The sequence below is a fragment of the Mastomys coucha genome, unplaced genomic scaffold (assembly GCF_008632895.1).
Source record: "Mastomys coucha isolate ucsf_1 unplaced genomic scaffold, UCSF_Mcou_1 pScaffold22, whole genome shotgun sequence".
Lineage (NCBI taxonomy): Eukaryota > Metazoa > Chordata > Mammalia > Rodentia > Muridae > Mastomys > Mastomys coucha.
Window position 1 is genome coordinate 264,480,197 of NW_022196905.1, and position 21,847 is coordinate 264,502,043.

At 46.8% G+C, this 21,847-nt stretch overlaps 2 protein-coding genes across 7 annotated transcripts in view; one reads left to right on the forward strand and one right to left on the reverse strand.

Annotated features, from left to right (window-relative positions):
* The window catches only part of Pcnx2 (pecanex 2), a 156,081-nt gene extending 136,231 nt beyond the window's left edge, over positions 1–19,850 (reverse strand). For 5 of the 6 annotated variants that reach the window (XR_004110381.1, XM_031341829.1, XM_031341831.1 and 2 more), the window contains exons 1-2: positions 7,411–7,896; positions 85–290 (exon numbers count right to left, since the gene is read on the reverse strand). Coding sequence is in view for 5 of the 6 variants with exons in the window: in XM_031341829.1 (XP_031197689.1) it covers positions 85–290; positions 7,411–7,563 (359 nt within the window). In the remaining variant the exon portion in view is untranslated. Of the gene's footprint in view, positions 1–84; positions 291–7,410; positions 7,897–19,737 lie in introns of those variants that run through there. The other variant, XM_031341830.1, reaches the window with a different exon arrangement.
* A 395-nt stretch (positions 19,851–20,245) lies between these two features.
* Map3k21 (mitogen-activated protein kinase kinase kinase 21) overlaps positions 20,246–21,847 on the forward strand; it is a 36,468-nt gene continuing 34,866 nt past the window's right edge. Inside the window, exon 1 of the mRNA XM_031341836.1 lies at positions 20,246–21,323. Coding sequence (XP_031197696.1) covers positions 20,558–21,323 — 766 coding nt within the window. The 5' untranslated portion in view covers positions 20,246–20,557. The remainder of the gene's footprint in view (positions 21,324–21,847) is intronic.

A 21,847-nucleotide genomic window follows, 5' to 3' on the forward strand; every position in this document is an offset into this window, starting at 1 on the left:
CTACAACCCCACCGCAGACAGTAACATTGTAACTAAAAGCAGAGCTTTTCCTTTGGGAGCAGGTGCTCTTCAGGACAAGGATACCTTGGGTTTTTGTGTCTGGCGGTGTGCTGGCTGCTGGCCTCTCCCTCTGGCTTCCCCTTGCTTCTCTTTCTTGGGGATCGGTGCTGGATTACTTCTCCCTTGTCAAACATGAGGTGCAGGCGGTAGCTGATAAGCTTGATGACTGCAAAGAAGATGGTCACAGAGCCGCAGTAGAAAAGCGCTGTGAGGACATTTGGAGGAAAAGCCTGCGGAAGAGAAGAGGGAAGGGACACTCTTGTCGGGAGGTTGGCAGGCTTCCACTTCGCTTTAAATCTCGTAAGCACAGTCAGCCCTTTTTGTTTGTTAGTTTGTTGTTGTTTTTTTTGTTTTGTTTTGTTTTGTTTTGTTTTCGAGACAGGGTTTCTCTGTGTAGCCCTGGCTATCCTGGAACTCACTCTGTAGACCAGGCTGGCCTCCAACTTAGAAATCTGCCTGCCTCTGCCTTCCTTCCAAGTGTTGGGATAAAACGCATGTGCCACTACTGCCCGGCTGCACAGTCAGCTCTCTTAACTGAGTCTTTACTGAGCATAAGTCAGGGGAGATATCAAGTGCTTCTGGCTTGGGGACATTTTCCAGTTAGAATATCAACGGAAAAGATTATATTATCTATTTCCCTTTGGTCTTTCCTGCCTCCTGAGTTCTCATCAGTGACTTGGATGACCAGTGTTTCTCCTAAGCTCTTTGATTTTTATATATGAATGTTTTATTACTGAAATTCAGATCACTGAGTATGTTACAAGAAGTAACAGTGTATGAACCATTCTATGTATCAGTGTGCTGTTAGTACATGAGTAATAATAGGGCAGGGAGCACAACTCGGTGGTAGAGCACTTGCCTATGTGGAGCTCTAAGTTCAATTCCCAGCACTGAGAAAGAAAAAACCTATTGAGGCTGGGGAGCTGGCTTAGCCTGTAAGATGCTTACCACACAAACATGAAGACGAGAGTTCAATCTCTAGAACTTACATGAAAAAGCCAGGCACAGTCACAGTGGCCTCTACTGATAACGCCAGTGCTACAAAGGCAGAGCCAGGAGGATTCTGGGTACCCAGCAAGCCCTGGGATGCTAGTGTCTCTAATTCCCATGGTCATCCTTGCTACCACCACCCACCCTTCATCTTTAAAACTACACCTGGATTTACTACTACAATTTTTGTTTTGTTTTGTTTTGTTTTCGAGACAGAGTTTCTCTGTATAGCTCTGGCTGTCCTGGAACTCACTTTGTAGACCAGGCTGGCCTCAAACTCAGAAATCCACCTGCCTCTGCCTCCCAAGTTAAAGGCGTGCGCCACCACCACCTAGCTTATTACGACTTTTACCTGGTCTCCAAACCATAGATACTGTTAACAATTCATGGAATAAAGTCAGATACAGTTTTAAAATGTAATAAGGAACTTCAGAGCAAATGTTTTTACTTAGCTGGTGCAGTGGGTCAGATGGACCCATACATAAGAAGAAAACTGGAACAAGCCAGTGACTTTTCTCACTATGTGACCAATGTCTGATAAGAAGCAACTTAAGGGAGGGAGGTCATTTTGGCTCACACTTTAAAGGGATCCGGCACAGTATGAAGGGGAAAGCATGGAAGAAGGCAGGGAAGAATAGTGGTGGGACTCCAAAACTCTTCAGATCTTGAGGAAACAGGAAGCAGAGAGTGGACAGGAAGTGGGACTGGGCTTTATAATCTGAAGGCCCACCCTCAGTGAATCTCTTCCTTCAGCGAAAGTTCATCTCCCAAAGGTTCCACAATCTTCCCACACAGAGCCACTAGCTAGGCAGCATGTGTTTAAACAGACGAGCCTGTGGGTGACATCTCACATGCAAACCACAACAAACATTTTCTGGTAAAGGTTGTTTTCCAGCAGGATTCCTTGGGGGTTCCTTCTTATGGCAGCCATTTTCCTTCTTCCCTGGTTATTAAGTACCTTGGTGTCGTCTTTATTTTAGAGATAACAAAAGATAAAGAACAATGGACTGTGTTTTAGCCTTCTGTTTTTCTTTCTCCCCTCCCCTTTTCATGTGTGAGTATGATGTATGCATAGCTGTATGCACTTCTGGTGTGCATGGTGGCACGTGCGGGGTGCTTATGGACATGGGAACCCCCAGGATGAGATCAGGAATCACCATCCCTCACTCCTCCACCTTATTCACTGAGGCAAGGTTTCTCAATCAAACACAGGGCTCACTGACATGGCTAATCTCACTTAATCAGCTTGCTGGGTGGATGCCCTGTCTCTGCTTTCTGAGGCTGGGATTTCTGGTGGGTTGGCCACCAACCTGATGTTCTGTATGGATTCTGAGGATCCAAACTCACAATTGCTCTTTTGGTACTGTAACTGCTGTGCCTTCTCCCCATCTTCCATCTGCCTTTTCTTTTGAGATTGTAAAGATTTGGGATATGCATATACATATGGATAAATCTTTACATCAGAGAACTAGAAGAGTCTTAATAGCCCTCAAAGACCAAAAAGTCTATATTTCTTTTCTATATTTAAGACAAATCAATAGCCATAAATAAGCTAAAGCCATTGTTGTTTGAGTTAATGCTCTATAATTTGTTTTTCAGTGCTGAGATATGAGGGATACTAGAGGGGGCTATCATTCTAGAAATGACAGGAAGGAGGGAGGGAGGGAAGGAGGGAGACAGGGAGGGAGGAAGGGAGAGAAAAGGCTATGAAGAGCTGAGGCAAGAAGCCACAAGCCTGATGGGCTGAGGATTTCAGATACCAGAGGCTTAAGAACTTTAATGCTAGCTGCTGGCCAAGAGCAGAAAGCCCAAGAGCTAGAGAGCTCTCACCCTTGTATTAGCCGAGCACCCCAATACTAGATGTCTTCATTAGGGTTTTACTTCTGTGAACAGATACCATGACCAAGGCAAGTCTTATAAAGGATATTTAATTGGGCTGGGTTACAAGTTCAGAGGTTCAATCCATTATCATCAAAGTGGGAGCAGGACACATCTATGCAGGCAGAGCTGAGAGTTCTATGTCTTCATCTGAAGGCTGCTAGTGGAAGACTGACTTCCAGGCAGCTTGGACTAGGGTATTAAAGCCCATATCCACAGTGACACACCTATTCCAACAAGGCCACACCTCCTAAGAGTGCCACTCCCTAGGCCAAACATATAGAAACCATCATACTGGAGGCATGTTCAGAAGCTGCAACACTAGTAGGCACCACCTGCTGCTGCCCACTGCTGTGGGAAGCTGAGGACGGCAAGAGCTACTGAGATGCTGGGACTGCTGGTGGTTAAAGTCCAGAAGTGTCTGGCTGCTAAAGCCTAAGGTGTGGTTCTCAACTTATGGGTCATGACCTCTCTGGGGGACCAACTGACCCTTTTACATGGGTTGTTGAAGACTATCGGAAAACACAGATATTTACAATATGATTCACAACAGTAACAAAACTGCAGTTATCAAGTAGCAACAAAAATACTCTTATGGTTGGGGGTCATTACAACATGAGCAACTGTGTTTAAGGGTAGCAGCATTAGGAAGGTTTAGAACCTCTGGCCTAGGGTAATAGGCTTCTGCTCTCAGAGCTTGAGCTGCAACTTCTGGGTCTTCCAGCCCACAGCTTGGACCCTTGAGAACCCAAGATTACAGTGACCAAACTGCATCTCTGTTAGTACTAAGAGTCTCCATCCAAGTAGAGTAGAAGAGCCAGGGGCAAATGACAGATTACAGCTTCACATCAAAGGAATTCTGAGGGGAATGGATGGAGGTGCCTGCCACCTAAGCACAAGGACCCCAGTGACCCCTAGTACCAGCGTCAAAAGCATGTGGCAGTATATGCTTGCAATCCCAGATCTGGGGAGGTGGAGATGGAAGGATTCCTAGAACTCACTGGCCAACCAGCCTAGTAGAACTGGGGGACTCCAACTTCTAAAGTGGAGAGCAACGGAAGAAGACACCACACACCACAAAGTGTCCTCTACGCATTCATGGTTCACAAGCACTTATCACACAGAAAGGCAAAATGATGTCAACTACAACCAACAGAACACACGTAAAGGGAGCAAAGTAAACAAACTCTCCCTTAAGAAGAACGAAACCAACTGAGAAAGCTTGGAAGAACAAACAAAATCAATTTCTTAAGCCCCATGGCGGTAAGTATTTTAAACCGGAGTACAAGAGCTGCTGGGGATGAAATCTGTATACTTTTTAATTCACCTAATACTGAATGCAGAAAGGGAATATATACTTCTCAATGCAAAAGCTGGACAGACTCTGCCCTGAGCGGTGACCACAGTCAATGGCAGCATTAATGGGCGCAGGGGTGGAAGAATATGCCGTGTCCCTCTGATGTGCTGCACAAGGACACAGCCCTGTTTGGTATTGCCTTCCCAAACTGCTAGTCACACATGTGATCCCAGCAAACAGAAACACAAGTTAAGAAACATTCTATAGCCAGGCGGTGGTAGTGCACGCCTTTAATCCCAGCGCTCGTGAGGCAGAGGCAGGTGGATTTCTGAGTTCGAGGTCAGCCTGGTCTACAGAGTGAGTACCAGGACAGCCAGGACAACACAGAGAAACCCTGCCTTGAAAAACCAAAAAAAAAAAAAAAAAAAAAAAAAAAAAAAAAAAAAAAAAAAAAAAAAAGAAAGAAAGAAAAGAAAAGAAACACTCTATAAATGTTATACATTCTATAAAACAATTTTAAATGCTACAAAAGCCAAAAAAGGGAGTTGGGGACCCTCTGGAGTAAAGGTTAACTAAGGACCTAGAAGCTTTGCAAGATCCTCTACTGAATCTTGGATCCAGAAAAAAGCAAGAGGCCCTTCCACCCAGGACACGATGGGGGATCTGTATAAAAGCCAGATATTAGACAAGACAGTCATTTCAGCCACTTTTTTGATGATATGATGACTGGCAGCTCTCTCAAGATACACAGCCCTGTTGTGATGTGGGCAGCGTCTTATGGCCCATCACTTATTTTGAAATACTATACCATGAATATATTAATACATAAAGAGAACAGTGAGGTAGACATGTGAAGCTTGTGATGGTGAATCCTGTCAATTTCATGGGATCTAGAGTCACATACAAGGCAAGCCTCTGGCCGTGCCAGATGGGGTACTTGAGGTTGGAGAACCTATCCTAAATGTGGATGGCCCCAGCCCACGTTCTGGGTCCCAAACTGAGGAAAAAGGGATTTGGCGAGCTCAGTACCAGCGTTCTCCTCTCTCCGCCTCCTGACTGAGTACGTAACATGACCAGCGGCCTCACACTTCTGCCTCAAGGTCTCTCCCGTCACGATGAACTGCACCCTCCAACTGTGAGCCTAAGTAAACCTCCCTTCTGCTCTTGGCGGGTACGTTGCCATAACAACAAGGATGGTAATTAATACACATGGTAAAATGCTAAGAATTGGTTTCTCTAGTGAACATGGTGTAACACCCTTTGTACAAGTCTTGCAACTTTTCTGAACGTTAGAATTTTTTTTTCCCCCAAACAAACAACCCGAAGCCAGGGACGTTGGTACACACCCATCATCTCAGCACTTAGGAGGGGGAGGCAGGAAGTTCAAAAGCTTAAGGACAGCCTGGGCTACATGAGACTCTGTCTCAAAACACAAAAACAGTAGCAAACAAAACAAAACAAAATTGTTGGGGGTAGAAACTAATTCCTATCCTATTTCAAGCTTCTTGCTGTGTTTGTTTGTAAGTGTATTTTTTGTATAAGTCCTATAAGGTCTATCCCAGATAACTTCCCTCAACATGTCCTACCACCCTCCCTATTACATGACAATCTCACCTCTTTTCTTTCAGCAATAGGCAGACACCCTGACCTACCCACTTTGGAGTCCTTCTATGTGCTGGGAGTCCCTGACCTCATGGTCCATCTGTCCCCTTCTCTTCTTTGAGATCATAACTAGAAGACCGAGTGGCCACACACATGGGCCACCACTACTCTCTGGAAAGGCCTCCACTTAGAAAACTAAGGCCGAGTAGGTCCAATGTCAGCATAATAAGCGAGACTATCCTGAAGAAGACTTCATACATAGTGTCATTGAGCTCCATGGCTTGCACAAACTGGTTCTAGTGTCCAGTAAGATAGCTCAGCGAGAAAAGACACCTGCCACCAATCCTGATGACCTCATTTTGATACATGAATCCCACATAGCGGAACCCCTGCCAAGTTGTCTTCTGACTTCTCTGCATGCTTTCAAGTATGCATGCATGCACGCACGCACAAATCTTTTGTTCTACAGCTGAGAAAGTGAAAGGTCAAAGTAAGATAACTTCTTCCATGGTCCCAGAACTGGGAAAAGCTGGATCCAGAATTCAGCTGAGGCAATCTGCCGTGAGAACCACAGCTCTGGACAAACTGCCAGATGAAGAGCCAGGGTCTCAGGGTGCCAAGCCACCAGGCATCTCGAATGTCAGACTCAGGATCTGTCAGCCACGAAAACTCATTGAAAATTTTGTGGAGCAGAACATGACCACATACTGTTCTAGGGATAAAGTCCTTCACTGGGATATCAGAGTCGGCTCCTAGCCTCACCAGCAAGTTAACAGCAGGCAGCTTTTTCAGGGCTCCTCATCATGCCTTGAGCTACCTATATGCTTAACTGGCCTATGAAGGTCGTAGGTAACCATTCAGCAAACATCCACTATCCCCCATTGTTGGCCATCTCACAAGGAGGAGTTGCCACACTGCTCTGGCATAGTGTATGACATTTATTCACTCCTGTATATTTTTAATTTTTTTTTCAGACTTCTCTACACCGTGGTGAAACTGCAGAGTGATGGACCATGGAATCTACATTCCTAAAGCAAAACAGGAAGAGAGGAGTAGAAAAAACGACGAACAACTGAAATCAGGTCGCCTGGGGAGAATTCATACTGCCTTTTCACTGCGACCACACCTGACGTGTTATAGCTGGTGTCATAGCTGATATCATCCGAAGTCATAAGGCCTAGGGTTGGTACCCACAAGCCGGTCTCAACAGTTCCGACAGCAGGGCCTGACTCATCCAGGCAGCCCGCATCGATTTTTAATGAGCTTAAAATCCCCAAAGTCCTACATACTTCTTTCCTGAGACTCCCCTGTGCCCTGCAGGACTGCTGTTCCAACCCATCTCCCTCATTCTTAGGTTCCTACTTCTCAAAAGTCATTGTCCCCTTCCCATCCTGGGCCTCGTCTGTGGTTCCCCCTGCCCTTCTCTTTCATAACCTTACTTCCTACTTAGTTCTTCCCATCTCCTTCCTTCTTCTCTCCCCCTTCTTTCTCTTCTCCTGTTAATTTTCCTTTTCGCTTCCTGTTTCTCCTCCTTTCTCTTTCCTCCTCCCCCTCCTCCACCCATCTCTAAGCTGAGGACTCACCAGGTGCAGTGCCAGTGGCAGCAGGAGCAGGAACAGCCACAGGTAGAGGTGGCAGCTATTGGTGAATTTGCTATGCTCCGGGTCGTGGTACCAGCCCCCTGTGAGCGCGGCCCACACGCCCTGCCTGAGCAGCTGCAGCACCTGGGACGCCATGCCCGCAGAGTCTGGCAGGAACCTCGCGCGCCTTGGGGCTCAGCACCCTAAGCTCAGCACCCTCTGCTCAGTATGCAGGTGCGTGCCGGTGTGCTCTAGTCGCGCCCCCGCCCCCGCCCCCGCCGCCCAAACCGCGGCAGACGCCGAACAGCTCGGACCCGCACAGCGCGGTGCTGGAGCCGGCTGCGGCTGCCAGGCAGGTGCGCGCCATGTCCAAGGGAAGGAGGATTTTCCCATCATGCTCTGCGATGGCTGCTCAAGGATGCTCCCGCGGCTCCGCCCCGAGCCCACCCAAGTCTGCGAAGGAGCTCGGTTCCTCCCTCTCTTTGGTGGCTAAGGCTCCACCTGCCTTTTTCCTTGAGTCTCCCAAGAGTAAGTTTTCAAGGTGTGAGAACTAAGAATGTTCCTGTGTGAGAACCACCACACGGCTTTTGTTTTTGTTTTGTCTCTCGCCCCAGAAGATTTGTGTAACCTCGAGGCCTAGGCTTGCGGCACTCAAAGCGATGTCCTCTGATCCACCTGCGGGGCCTGTGACCTTAGCTGGCTACAGACTAGAGGCTCTGAAGTTTTATGTGCGACATGATCTGCTCCCACTGACTTTCGTTTCCACCCTGACTTTTCTCCACCACCCCCGATTACCCAATTGGGCACACAGAAATGATAACCGCTGTTCTGAAATAATTGTCGGAGCCTCAATTAAGCACACATTTTTACTTGACATTGTTTTACTTTACTGGTGAGGCACAGTCTCACTCTGTAGACTGAATTGGCTTGGAAGGGATTATGTGGCTCGGGCTGGCCTGAATATTTATGGCAATCCTCCAGAGTATTGAGATTATGAACATAAGCAACTACATCCATCTATCTGTCTTTTTATATGTTTCCTGAACATAATCTGGGATAGCAATCTACCATTTCAACCAGGAGGAGAGAGCAGCGGGGTTGGGTGGCGGTGGATGGGGAAGAAAAAGAGAAGAGCAGATTTTCATTGCGGCGCTAGGTGGCGCTAGATCTCTGCTAGAACAGAGTAAAGCCCATTCTTGGTATTGCCCAACAGGCAAGGATTAATAAAGGGAGAATTCCATACAAGGGGGAAAAGTTGTTCACAAAATGACAGCTCTAATTTTACTTAAGTTTGTTTGCTCCTCATATGTGTCACTGTGTATTCTGTATGCCTTGTGGGGATATTGTTTACTTTTGGTCTTTTTTTCTTTCTTTTAATTTTCTATATGAGAGTCCCTGAAATAATGGAAGGGAGATTTTGAGTTTCAGTTGAATACATTTTGAAGAAATAAGAAAATGGCTTCAAATACTAAAATAATGTACCACGATCCAAAACTCCAAGTGGTATTTTTAAAAAGCAAGCAAAAGTTAGCTTTAAAGTAAATCGTAAGACCTTGACTTCTGTAGTGATAAAGTAAAGAGCTGAGGTATACTGTCTCCCAGAGACAAGAAAAATACAGACAAATCAGCTGAAGCCAGCTGTTTCCAACTCCTGAAATGCAGTAAAGCCTAAACAAAATGAAAAATAATTTATTTGAAATATATATTAATCAAAGCAACTCTTTGTTACATGTTTACAGGGGCTGCCTTCTTCATCCCAGGCAAGAACCCTTCTCTGAGTTAGGAAAAGGTAGAAAGGACCACAGGCGACAACTTGAATCCATGCAGAGACTCCCACAGCCCTGTAAGGGAAGTTGCTAGACAGGCAAATACAAAACAAGTATAAACATGTGGTATACGTTGCTCCCCTTGTCCTGATGTCTGTTTAAAAGGACAGTGGCATATTGTGAAAATCATAAAACTGTGGCCAGTGAAATGCCCTAGAGGCTTTGAGCACTTTCTATTTTTGCAGAGCACCAGAGTTTGGAGTTTGTAAGTGCAGCTCCAGGAGACCTGACACTTTCTTCTGGACTTCAAGGACTCTCACTGGGTTTGGACACAGCAGACAGAAGCACAATCAAGATGCCCATGCACATAAAAATTAAAAATGAATACATCTTCTTGAAGATAGGTTGTCATCTTCAGGTACTGGGCACTTATCAACAGCCATTGAATCAATTTGTACAGGGAAAAGAAAAGGTGGTGTGTGTGTGTGTGTGTGTGTGTGTGTGTGTGTGTGTGTGTGTGTGCTTGCTAGCTGTTCCTTTTAGCAAATTATACAGAGAAAATTTTTTTTTCAAATCAAAATACCAGACTCTTGGATGGCCTCAGAGCACAGGAGCTGACGCCATAGCCTGAGTTACCCCCTCTCATGGGAAGTGATTCCCTTATAAATGAGTTTATGTCTGTTGTGTTGGGTCACATGGTAAGTATTGGGATTCCCTTTGCAATGACAACTTAGCTCAGTTCAGTGAGTACAGGATGTCGTGAGAATCAGGTAGACTTTGAAATCAAGGAGAAAGGAAAGACAAGCCTAAAGAAAGCAGTAGAAGGTTTTAGTGGGTGTGAGTGAAGCAGGGAACACATCAGGGGGGAGGCAGTCCCTCAGAAATAAACGGCAGGCGCACCGGGTAAATGTGTGCCCTAGAGGTGTGGGGCCATAGCACAGGTAGATCAATGGCTCACCTCAGTAGAGAGCGGGTAACCATGACTACACGGGGGTGGGGGAAGGGTAAAATAATAGGAAAAAAGGCATGAAAAGATTACAAATGTGTAATTAAATGTAAGGGTACATGATATGCTTGAAGACATGTTGACTGAAATTGCTAAAGCGCTAAAGTGGGGGCTTGGAGGTAAAGATTCTGAGAAATGGCTCAGCAGTTGAGCACACTTTTTGTTCTTTCAGAGGCTCTGAGTTTTGTTTCCATTAGCAACAAGGTAGCTCACAACCATCTGTAATGTCAACTCCAGGGAACTGAAGCCCTCTTCTGACTTCTCGGGGCACTGCATGCACACACACATGCACATAAAGAAAAATAAAAGAAATCTTTTTTAAAAAGTGGAGTGCTAAAGTAGTGTATACATATACGTATACATACATGTATATGTATATGCCAAGTGGTGGTATTGCATTCCTTTAATCCCAGTAGTCAGAAGGCAGAGGCAGGTGGATCTTTCTGTGGGTTCAAGGCTAGCTTGGTCTATATTGTGAGCCCCAAGACAGCAGGACTACATAGATAGAGATATCCTGTCTCAAAGATAGTATGTGTGTACATGTATGTATATGTAAAGTATCCTATAAAAGATATATGTTTGTACAAATTTGTTTCTCATGTACAGTTAGATCTGCCTTGGAGATATAAAATTAAACTCTGAAACAAGAAAACAGATGGCCAGAGGATGGAGGGAATGTGTGGGAGGAAATTAACTTTTAGATATAAAAACATGTATTTTTCTCATATTTTATAACAAATATGTATGAGAAATGAAGAGATAGTTGCACTTAGATGTTTCTTGGTTCCCATGAGGTAGATTCTAAACACAGAAAACATTAAAAAATGAAGAAAGATGATTCAGAGAAAAATAAACAAATAGGAGAAAATCAGTTTCATTTTTAGAAATCATCATAGAATCAAGCCCAGTGGGGAAACAGGTTTCCAAGTTAATATTAAGGATAATTTATATGCTTGATAAATGAAGCTGGCCACCATGGCTTTGGGCCTAGACACTGTTACAAAGAAAGCAGTGGATACCAAGGCCAGTTCAGGATCTGAACCATATCCCAGAAGAGAGATTATTCAACATTTTTATAAGATGGGAACACAGATCAAAGTGGAAGGGGTGGGGGGGGGCTGTGGTACTAACCAATCATATTTTGACACAGGTAAGTAAGGACATTAACATTGGTGACTGGGCCTTATTTGGGTCCCCTGGTTTCAGGGTCCTTAATTCAGCTTTTGCAGTCAGGTCCCCTCCTGGACTCTGGTCCAGAATGATAAGAAAACAAGGGAGTGGACAAGCTGCACGTAGTCAATTTAAGTCATGATAGGCAGCGCATTTATGACTTGTATGTCTGTTTAGATAACGGGATAAAGACAACTTCCCTCTTCACATCCTTTATTGGCTAGCAGACAAACATGAAACACCTGAAGAAACAGGACAGGAGTTGGTTGCGGCGCCTGGGAACATGAACTCTTCTTTTGGTCTTGCCAGCAAGATGGAACTTGTTCCTGAGATGGCCGGACATAGGAAACTGTCTCCTAACACTTGGAGAGTTCTTTGTTTGTTCCCACATTCAACAGGTACTTAAGGGTGTGTGTTGATAACCTTTTGTTGTTTGTAGAGATAAGTTCTTACTTAGCCCGGCTGGGCTGGTCTCAAGCCATCTATATGGCTGATCTTCCTGTTTCTGCCTCCTGAGCACTAGAATTGCAGGTGTAAGCCACCATGCCTGGCTCAGGCAGAGCTGGGATTAAACCAGAGCTTCCTGTTACTAGGAAAATATTCTTACATGTGAACCAAGTGAACCATGTCCTGGCTCTTCCTCCTACATCTAGAAATAGATTTAAAACAAACTGTGGTGCTTTAAGCAGGTCTTCCCATTACATCTGCATCTAGTCTAGTTAAAGAAACTCACCCCCACCTCAAAAGGTCTGATATTCAGAGGAAACCATCACTTTCACCAAGTAAGGAAAATAAACAGATCAAACAATAAATCTATGCAATGCAGAAACATCTGCCAGCAAAATAAATGAGGGAGTGTCCAGTTTTTTGAACTTGATTAAAAAATAAACAAAGCAGCTGATATAAGCCCATCTTTGTAGAGTCTCTCTCTCTCATTCTCTCTCTCTCTCACTCTCTCTCTATATATATAATTTATATATGTATAAATATATACTTTTTCTTATGTGGCACTGTTTAATATACATATTTCTTTGTGACTTCAGATTAGTACCTGCAGCACATTGTAAAGCATTAGTCACTATGATTGAAAAGTCAAGGACATTATAAATAAAATGCAACAAAAACTGAAGGAGTAGGTGGCAGGTGGACAGGCTGGTGCTAGAGTGGAGCCCAAGGTCATGAGCACCGTGGTTCTGTGTAGGCAGAGATATCAGCAAGGATGGATGGTGACCTTGCTTTTCTGGAAGCCTTCAGCATTTCTTCACACTGTAGCACTGCTTAATGAAGTGGTCCATTGTTCTTCTCCCCAGCCCTGCTGTAATCTGTAACTCCTAGGCTCTATCTGCAAGGCTGCAGCTTGGCCCAGGGGATTAAAGTAACAGAAATCTTACAACTCAGGATGACTTTGTCTCAGGCACAGCGCCAGCTGAAACCCAGAATAAACAGTAACCTGATACACAGTCAGCACTCAGAGGTTTGCCCATAACTCTTGTTGCTCTTGTTCATTTCATTCATTTAACTCCACATTTTAAAGTTTGGGAGGATGGAGACAGAGGGAGGAGCAAGAGCAGCAGGCTAAATCCCAGTCTCACAAGACATTGGAGAAGCACCATGCCACTTCATGACTGCTTCTGACTAAGAAACTGAGACCTTCAGCAAATAGCTGCTTCCAAACACTCCCTTGTGCTGCTCACTGTTTCCACTCCACACTTGCTCAAATCTCTCTGTCCTCTAAGTCCTTGCTCAAGTCTTGCTTTCTACAAAAGATCTCTCATCCACACTTTTGAGGATCTTCACTGGCTCCTGTTCATGTCACCTTCTCTAACAATTCCTAACCCATTATTCCCTGAAGTCTTTTTTCTGTTTATATCAGTTATTAAATGCTAAGCTAGGCATGGTGGCAAATGCCTATAATCCCAGTCTAATGGAGGCAGGAGGATCAGGAGTTCAAGGCCAGTCTAAGCTGCATAGTGAGTCTGTGGCTAGCCTGAGGTGCACAAGAAACACAGATCAGAGAGGAAGAGAGAGGAGAAGGAGATGAGAACAGGGAAAAGAAGAGGAGAGGAGAGGAGAAGAGAGGAAAGGAGAGGAGAGGAGAGAAAAGAGAAGAGAAGAAGAGAGGAGGAAGAGGAAGAGGAAGAGGGAAGGGAAGGATAGGAGGTTGGGTTAAATTTGAGGCCATTGAATATAGGGCATCAGTGAAGAGCTAGTCTAGAGTCAGCAAGGCCCTAGTTCAGTTTCCAGCACAAAAATAAATCTGTAATCATAAAATTCCTGTGCGTAACTAAATAAAATAAACTCGTTTCATAGATTCCTGAGGTATGCTGGCTTTATCTGCCATGGAAATACTCCATATTGAACTTATTTCTGGATATGTGGACAGTTGAGCTCTCATCTCTCCATCTCCCTCCCTTCCCCTTCCCTTCCTCTCTTTCTCTTTCTCTCTCTTTCTCTCTCTCCCCTTCCTTCCTCCCCCCCATCAGGGTGTGTGTGTGTGTGTGTGTGTGTGTGTGTGTATGCATGTGGTTTCACCTGTGTGCTTATAATTTAATATGGCTCAACTGTATTCATTCTACCTGTTTGTTTTCCATCAAAATCTTGTAAAATATGAGTTCTGTGATGACTAGCACTTCACCTTGTCACTTTTTATATCTCAAGCACCCAGAAGGTTCCTGCCGATCTATGTGCTGAGTTGTCAGCCATGTCTTCCTGTCTGTCTGTCCTCCCTGTTACAAATGATGTAAGTGTATTTACTTGGTTTTTGTTGTAGCATTGTTCATAATAAAAAAGGTGTGCTGGTGCCAGGTGGATGTAAGGTCCACTTAGTCTCAGGTCATAGAATTAACTTTCCTCACAAAAGCATCATGAGGAGCTGGACCGATAGCTCAGTGGTTAAAGCCACTGGCTGCTCTGGCGGAGGATCTGAGTTAGATTCCTAGCACCCACCTGGTCCCTCTTAACTGTTGAGGATTGGTCTGTTGCTATGTATTGTATTGCTAAATTCAAACTGGAAGGTCTAGGCCTATGAGTGTCTTTTCATGTTTACAAGCTTTTGTTGTACAAACCTTGTTCCTTGATTTAAAACTATTGGTTAAATAAAATTGCTTACAGCCAATAACTGGAGGGATTAGAGGTAGGTAGGTTTGGAGAGACCTGGTTGGGGGACAGAGAGGTGAGGTGGGAGGAAGAAGAGAGAGGAGAGAAGAAGCTGCCAGGAGGGAAGATGGACCATGAACCTGTGGCCAGGAGAAACATCAAGTATCTGGGGTACACCGCTGGGGAGGGAGCACACACACATGCATAATCACACTTGATCACACACATGCACACATATATGTACATGCACACACAGAGTTAGGTCTCAGGCTGTTCACATATCCAGAAATAAGTTCAATATGGACTGTTGTAGTGGTGAATTAGTTAAATCGCTTTGGCAGGTCACACTGCCACACCCACCCAAGAGCTCTCTGGAGTCTCCAATGAAAGAGACACGTATACCAGCTTAATTTTGATATGCCTTGACTAGCTCAATGGCTGGACACTTCTAAAACTCCCCGCAGCCAGGAAACACTCCTCTTTGGTATTTCTAAGTTAATATCTTTTAAAACCTATATTTTATCTTTGCTTCCCTGGCTCCTTCTGGGTGGCCCCCTATCTTTGCTTCTGGGCAGCCAGCCCTTCCAGGGTTGCTTTCCTTCTTGTACTTACATTTTGGCCATTACTCCCTCCTGTCCCTTCCCGTGCTCCATCCTACCATTTCTCCTGGTGGCCCTTTCTTTCTCCCCGTCACTCTTCCCCCAAGGAACCTAGAAGTTTCCCCCCTCTTTCATCCTGCCCAGCCATTGGCCATTGTCTCTTAATGAGCAATCAAAAACCAATTGGGGACAGGGACCTTCAGCATTTGGACATGCAGGTTCCCAACTTTGGAGGGCTGAATTAAGGCAAAGCATTAGAACCAAATCCTAGCAGACTATTTCTGGCAGTTAGATAAAAGCCAGCATTCCTTAACAACCCGTGAAACAGGTTTCTAGTCCCAGAAAGGCATCATTTCCCTGACCTCTGGTAGAATATAGCTCTCTGATTGGGACCTGTGGAGCCTCTCAGCAAATCAAAGCCCAGGTTGCCCTCAAGGCTCCCTAACATCACAAGTGCCTGTTATACACATCAAAGTCTATACCAGCATCCCAGTCTCTTTCTCTGTTTCTGTCTGTCTGTCTATCTGTCTGTCTCTCTCTTTCCTCTCACCGTCACTCTCTACTTTTATTCTCTATCTCTTCATACCTTCACTATCTCTGCTCTGAACTCTTCTAGATGCTTCTGTATATTTCTGTTCCCATTTTCTCACACACACACACACACACACAGAGAACTTTCTCCTAATCATGGAGAGGTCATGTCAACAGTTTCTTTACTCCATTCCCTCTCATATAGCACACACACATACATACACACATGTATGTACATATACACATACACACATGTAAACACATATACACACATACACACACATATACAAACATACAAACATGCACACACATACATACATACATGCACATATGTATACACCACATACACACACACATGCACACACGCGCACACACACACACACACACACACACACACACACACACGCACACACGCACACTCTTGACTCTTGACCCTCAGATAGGATCCAAGTTGGTGTTTCTGAATCCCAAAGCTCTTCCTTCAACATTCCTTTCATCTTAATGTTAGCCACAGGACCCAGCAAAGGCAACCCCATGAAACTGTCATCTTCCTGCAATTCTGTTTTCTGAATAAAATTTTGAAAGAGAAGGAGGGCTGGAGATAAGTAAACAACAGGGAAAATATTTTTCTATCCTTAGGATTTTTTTTTTCAGGTTAAAATGTTAAATTACATTTGTGTGTGTGTGTGTGTGTGTGTGTGTGTGTGCTCATGTACATATGCACATGCACCAAGTACACGTGTGGAGGTCAGAGGACAATTTGAGGACTCATTTTCCTCTTTTACCATGTGGTCCTTGTGGATTAAGCTCAGGTTATTATGCTGAGCCACCTCACTGGCCCATCCCCACAGGTTTTAAACACTCCCTCCTGCCCTGTCTTGAGGAAATACCTTTCTTACTCCTTGGCTCTCTCTGCCTTCTGCCCTCTGTCAGAATTCAATAGAGACTCCGTCTTACAGTCATCTGTACTCTCTAGCTTCTTCCTCAGTTCTTTCCAGGCAAGCATATGCCCCTGACACTGAGTGGCATCAGAGCTGGCAATTCCATGCTGCTCTGTTTGTGATCAGTTCCCATTCTTCATCCACCCCTATGCCTCAACAAGGTCCCACTCAAGTGACCTCTGTTTGGTTAGAAACTCTTGATTTGAGGGTAGTCAGTCTCCTGGAATGACAGTGCTGACTGTCCTGTGACTAGGAACCTAGGGAGCCGAGGGCAGGTCAATGTACATGTGACACCCCTTGTCAGTGATACTTCTTCTTCTGTAGGCCCCTGGCTCCATTTGACAGAGAAGCTCTTTGCTGTATTGACCCATGGAGTTCCACTGCTTTATAACCTCCTATGATCCTCAAGCCCTGCCTTTATCTTTAAGAGTTATTTCCTCATGCCTATAAGTGTTGACACTCTCAGATTCCAAAGTCAAGGGCAAGTCTAGGTTAACTGCCACTCTCTCCATTTCTTCACCCTTCAGTTCTTGGTTTGTGATTTTGAGACAGGGTTTCCCCTTGTAGCCTATGCTAGCCTAGCACTCATGATCCTCCTGCTCCTGCCTCCCAAGTGTTGAGATTACAGGTGTGTGCCTCCATGACAAGTTCATCTCATGTTTATTTCTTTTACCCCATAACATTACCCCCTTCCACATTACAGAAGCATATTTTAATTTTTAAAAATATTACTTTATGTGCATGCCTGTGTGCCCAAGTGTATGTGCACCAGGTGCATGCAATACCCACAGAGGCCATTAGAGGGCATCAGATCCCTTAGAACTGGTATTACAGGCAGTTGAGAACCACCATGTGAGTGAGTGGGAAACCAACTCACATCCCCTGGAAGAGCAACAACCCACTTAGCAGCTTGAACCACCTTCCAAACCCACAGAAGTGAGGTTTGAGACATTAAGCTCTCCCCTTTGCTGGCAGCATGCCCTCCTCTTCCTCTGTAGGCCGCTGGCTCCATGTGACTGGGAAGCTCTTTGCTGTATTGAACCATGGAGTTCTTATCAGACAAGAAACCAAAGTGGAAGCTGGCTGCGGAGGAGGGTGAAGTCACTTCTCAGCCTACACCCTCTGAGTTTTTTCTCGGAAGCCTGTGCCCTCAGACTTCTATCATGGTGTTTTTTTTGTTTTGTTTTGTTTTGTTTTAACATTGTGCCAATACAGTTTTCACAAGCTTTTTCTTTCAAGCTGATTCACATTAAACTTCATCATGTGAGTCTTGACTTCACTGCTTGTAGGGGAAAATCCATATTGCTTGTCAGAAGCAAAGGCAACCATAGTGTAAATATTAGGAGAAAATTGAAAAGTTAGAACTGGAGAGATGGCTCAGTGGGTCAGAACATTTGCTACAAAAGCATGAAGACTTGGGTTTGGATTCAAATAAAAAACCCAAAGAAAAAACATGGTGTAGCCATTTCTGTATCACTAATGTACCATGGAAGAGAGCATCTTAGGAGCTTGCTCACTGCCAACCTGGCCCCAGGTACCATTAGAGATCTTATCTCAACTGAGAAAGACAACACCAGATGTTCTTTCTCTTCCAGCCTCCACTCCTGGGCACACATGTGCATGCACACAAATGCACACACACACACACACACACACACACACACACACACACACACCCCTTATGTTGTGTTTTATGAACTCATGCATAATTCATCAGGAGGGAGTAGGCAAGGGTGTCTCCCTGAACAATCAAGCCATAGGACAGACCTAGTATGAAGAAGGTTTGTGGGCTGGAAGGGAAGGGAACCTGGAAAAGGGGTAGAGGCAGAGAAAGCGGACAGAGAAGGACAGAAAGAGAGAGAAAGAGGCCAGTGGGGAACATGCTGGGTATAGAGAAAACAGGAGATGGTAAAGTGAGAGAGGGAGGGAGGGAGAGAGAGAGAGAGAGAGAGAGAGAGAGAGAGAGAGAGAGAGAGAGAGAGAGAGAGAGAGAGAGAGAGCGCTGGGCAGTCCTTCTTATATGTCAGGATGATTTACACCTTTAGCTGTTGGGTAGAGCCTAGAGGACTTCCCAACAGACACAATAAAAATTATAAGAACAGTTATAAGAATAGAAAGGCTAGAAAATGTTAATGAAAGAGGTGCTGACAGACATCTGCTTGCCCAGGTCTAGCAGGGAGTGCCAGGCTTGGCTGGTGGTGCATACTTATAACCTCAGCCTTCAGGAGGTTGAGAGCACACTGTTTTGAGTTCCAGGCAAACCTGTGTTCTAAAGTGTGTACAAGGTCAGCATAGGCAACCTGACAAAACTGCCTCAAAAAAAAAGTATTAATATTGGTATGAATTATTATTCATCAAACACCCTCCCGGCTCTTCACAGCCACCATGTGAGGTAAGCACCACTTATCGGCATTACCATTTTACAGGTGAGCAAATTTAGACACTGAGAACAAACAAAAACGGGAAAGAGCAGAAATAAAACAAAACCTCCTTTATGTGCTTTCGTGTTAGGAGTATCCTACTCTACACCGGCCAGGACGCTCAGGCTTAGCAAACATTGTGTTCTGTTTTCTTGGACCAATTTTGTAATTGTATTCTCTATTTTTTTAAGCTTCATACGTTGCATCACCCTGGCAACCTGTAGTTCACAGGTGCTTCCGAGGTAGTCTAACTAGGAGCCTGAGGGTGCACAGGGCTAGGCGGGACCTGGGGATCCCTGACATCCGAGCGCTGTAGGCACAGAGATGCTCCAGCTTTCGGGGTTATGCGACTGTGGCTCCCTGCACTCGACATCTGTAACCTGGAGATTTTCCATGCCTGCAGCCCGGTGAGACCAAGCACACCAGGCCCCTGTCTTGGAACCGCACTCCAGGATACGAACGTCTATCTGTTGCTGGTGTGTCACTTTATTTCTGGAGCTCAAGGGTCCTCTTCTCTTCATCTCCTCCCTCTTTTCACTGAGAAGTCCAACCATCCTCGTGCACCACGCAATCTCTTTAACTTTCTGGAAAACTTTAAGAGGCCCTAGGCGTGCTCCGCCCTCAAGGCCGAGAGAGCTCGGCAGTCTGTGGGGCCGCCGGAGGGCGGGTTCAGAATTGGCCAAGCGTGGAGGTGAAAAGGCTGTTAGCCTGGGGGCGGGGTCAGAATGGACCTAGAAAGCCGGGGGCGGGTCCTGAAGGGTGGTCGAGGGGACCCGGCGGCTAAAAAGGATAGTAACCGACCTTGAGTAATGGATTCGGAGCGGGCGGGTCAGATCCAGGAGATCAATAGAGGGTGGTCCTAATGAACTCAGAGCCGAGAGAGAGGCTAAGAAGACGGCCCCAGCGCGAAGTAAATGAACCCAGAGGTGTGGATCCAGGAGCACCAATGAACATGGAGAATGAACTTGGGAAAGGGCGGGCACGAGGAGGGGCTATTGACCTGGAGGGGTGACCCAGAGGCACCAATGAACTTGGAAAGGAAGGGCGGGCGCCAGGGGTGGAACCTGGGAGATTTGGAGGGAGGAAAGCAAAATTACAGGGGCAGAAACGCCAACTTGGCGGAATGGGTTTGCTGGGGGCGTGTCGGGCACAGGAGACTCAGGTTCAGGTTCGCCTCAAGAGGTTAAAGAACCTGAATCTCCAGGGGTTAAAGAACCTAGAGGGTGGGACTGGCAACAGGGCGGGACTAATGGAGGGTGGAACCTAGGGGTAACGAACCCAGCGGGGCCAAGGCTAGTGCCAAGGGGAAAGAACCGGGAGGGCGGAGTGGCCAAGGAGGAGGAGCTGGGCGTAGGGGCGACTGCTGGGGAGCGCGCGTAAGTCCAAGCAGGTCCCGCACCGCCACCGGTCGTCCGCGCTAGCGGCTGCGGGGAAGAATTAGCCAAACTGGAGAGAGAGCGGAGCCCAGAGACCCCGTGCAGTGGTCGTAACCTATGTAGTCCCGCTCCAGCCCTGCACCCTTCCCCGTTAGCTTGGACCGATGATACGCGTCACTGGAGACCGGGGAAGTTGAGGTGGTGGCTGTCTCACTTGGTCCGCTAGAGACCTCTCCATCGCCCTTATGGCGCTACCTGTGGCCGAGGGCACTGCTGACACGCCGCTGTCCCCGACCCGGGACGACTCGGGGAGCTCCTCCTCCGGGATGTGGGCCGCGCTTTATGATTACGAAGCGCGCGGTGAGGACGAGCTGAGCCTGAGGCGCGGTCAGCTGGTGGAGGTACTGTCCCAGGACGCCGCGGTGTCAGGGGACGAGGGCTGGTGGGCCGGCCAAGTGCAGCGGCGCCTGGGCATCTTTCCGGCCAGCTACGTGGCGCCATGTGGCCCGGTGCCGCCGCCGCCCCCGCCTGCGCCGCCCGCGCCGCGACCCTGCTCGCCGGTGCACGTAGACTTCGAACGCCTGGAGCTCAAGGAACTGATCGGCGCCGGCGGCTTCGGCCAGGTATACCGCGCCACCTGGCAGGGCCAGGAGGTGGCGGTGAAGGCGGCACGCCGGGACCCCGAGCAGGACGCGGCGGCGGCGGCTGAGAGCGTACGGCGCGAGGCGCGGCTCTTCGCTATGCTGCGGCACCCCAACATCATCCAGCTGCGGGGTGTGTGCCTGCGGCAGCCGCACCTCTGCCTGGTGCTGGAGTTCGCGCGCGGCGGGGCGCTCAACCGCGCGCTGGCAGCCGCCGCTCCGGATCCCCGAGCGCCCGGCCCGCGCCGCGCGCGCCGCATCCCCCCGCACGTTCTGGTTAACTGGGCTGTGCAGATCGCCCGCGGCATGCTGTACCTGCACGAGGAGGCGGTGGTGCCCATCCTGCACCGTGACCTCAAGTCCAGCAACAGTAAGTGAGGCTAGCCCCAAGGGAGCGCGGAGTCAAGTGCCAGGAGAGGGGTCTGGCTCTGAGTCAGAGTGGGAAGAAGGCTCTGGCTAAGTTGCTTGAGGAAGGTTCGTGCTTACCTGCCATTATTAGCTGGGAGCACCCGGACAAGGACAGGTGCTCGTAGATAAATTCTTGTTACTCTCTGAACCCACTGGACCCTACACATATAATCAATCTATGTAGGTCTCCCCATACATTTGCACAGTACTTTGCCAGCCCTGGCCTTAAACAGAGTATGTTTAGCTTGGTGGCCGTCATCACCAGCACCCCGTCATTCCCTTCCACTTTACAAGGGTCTTATTAAAGTTTCTAATTCTTTTCTCCTGGTATGCTCTGCAAACGCTGGGCTCCACGCATTCCAAGCAGGCATTCTGCCGCTGAAGGCTCTGCCTCTAAACCATCTCACCGTGAATTGCCCTTGGGCTTTCCTTAAGGGTCAGAGGTCTCTGTATCTGAAACGTGACCCTACTGTTTGGAGAAATCTT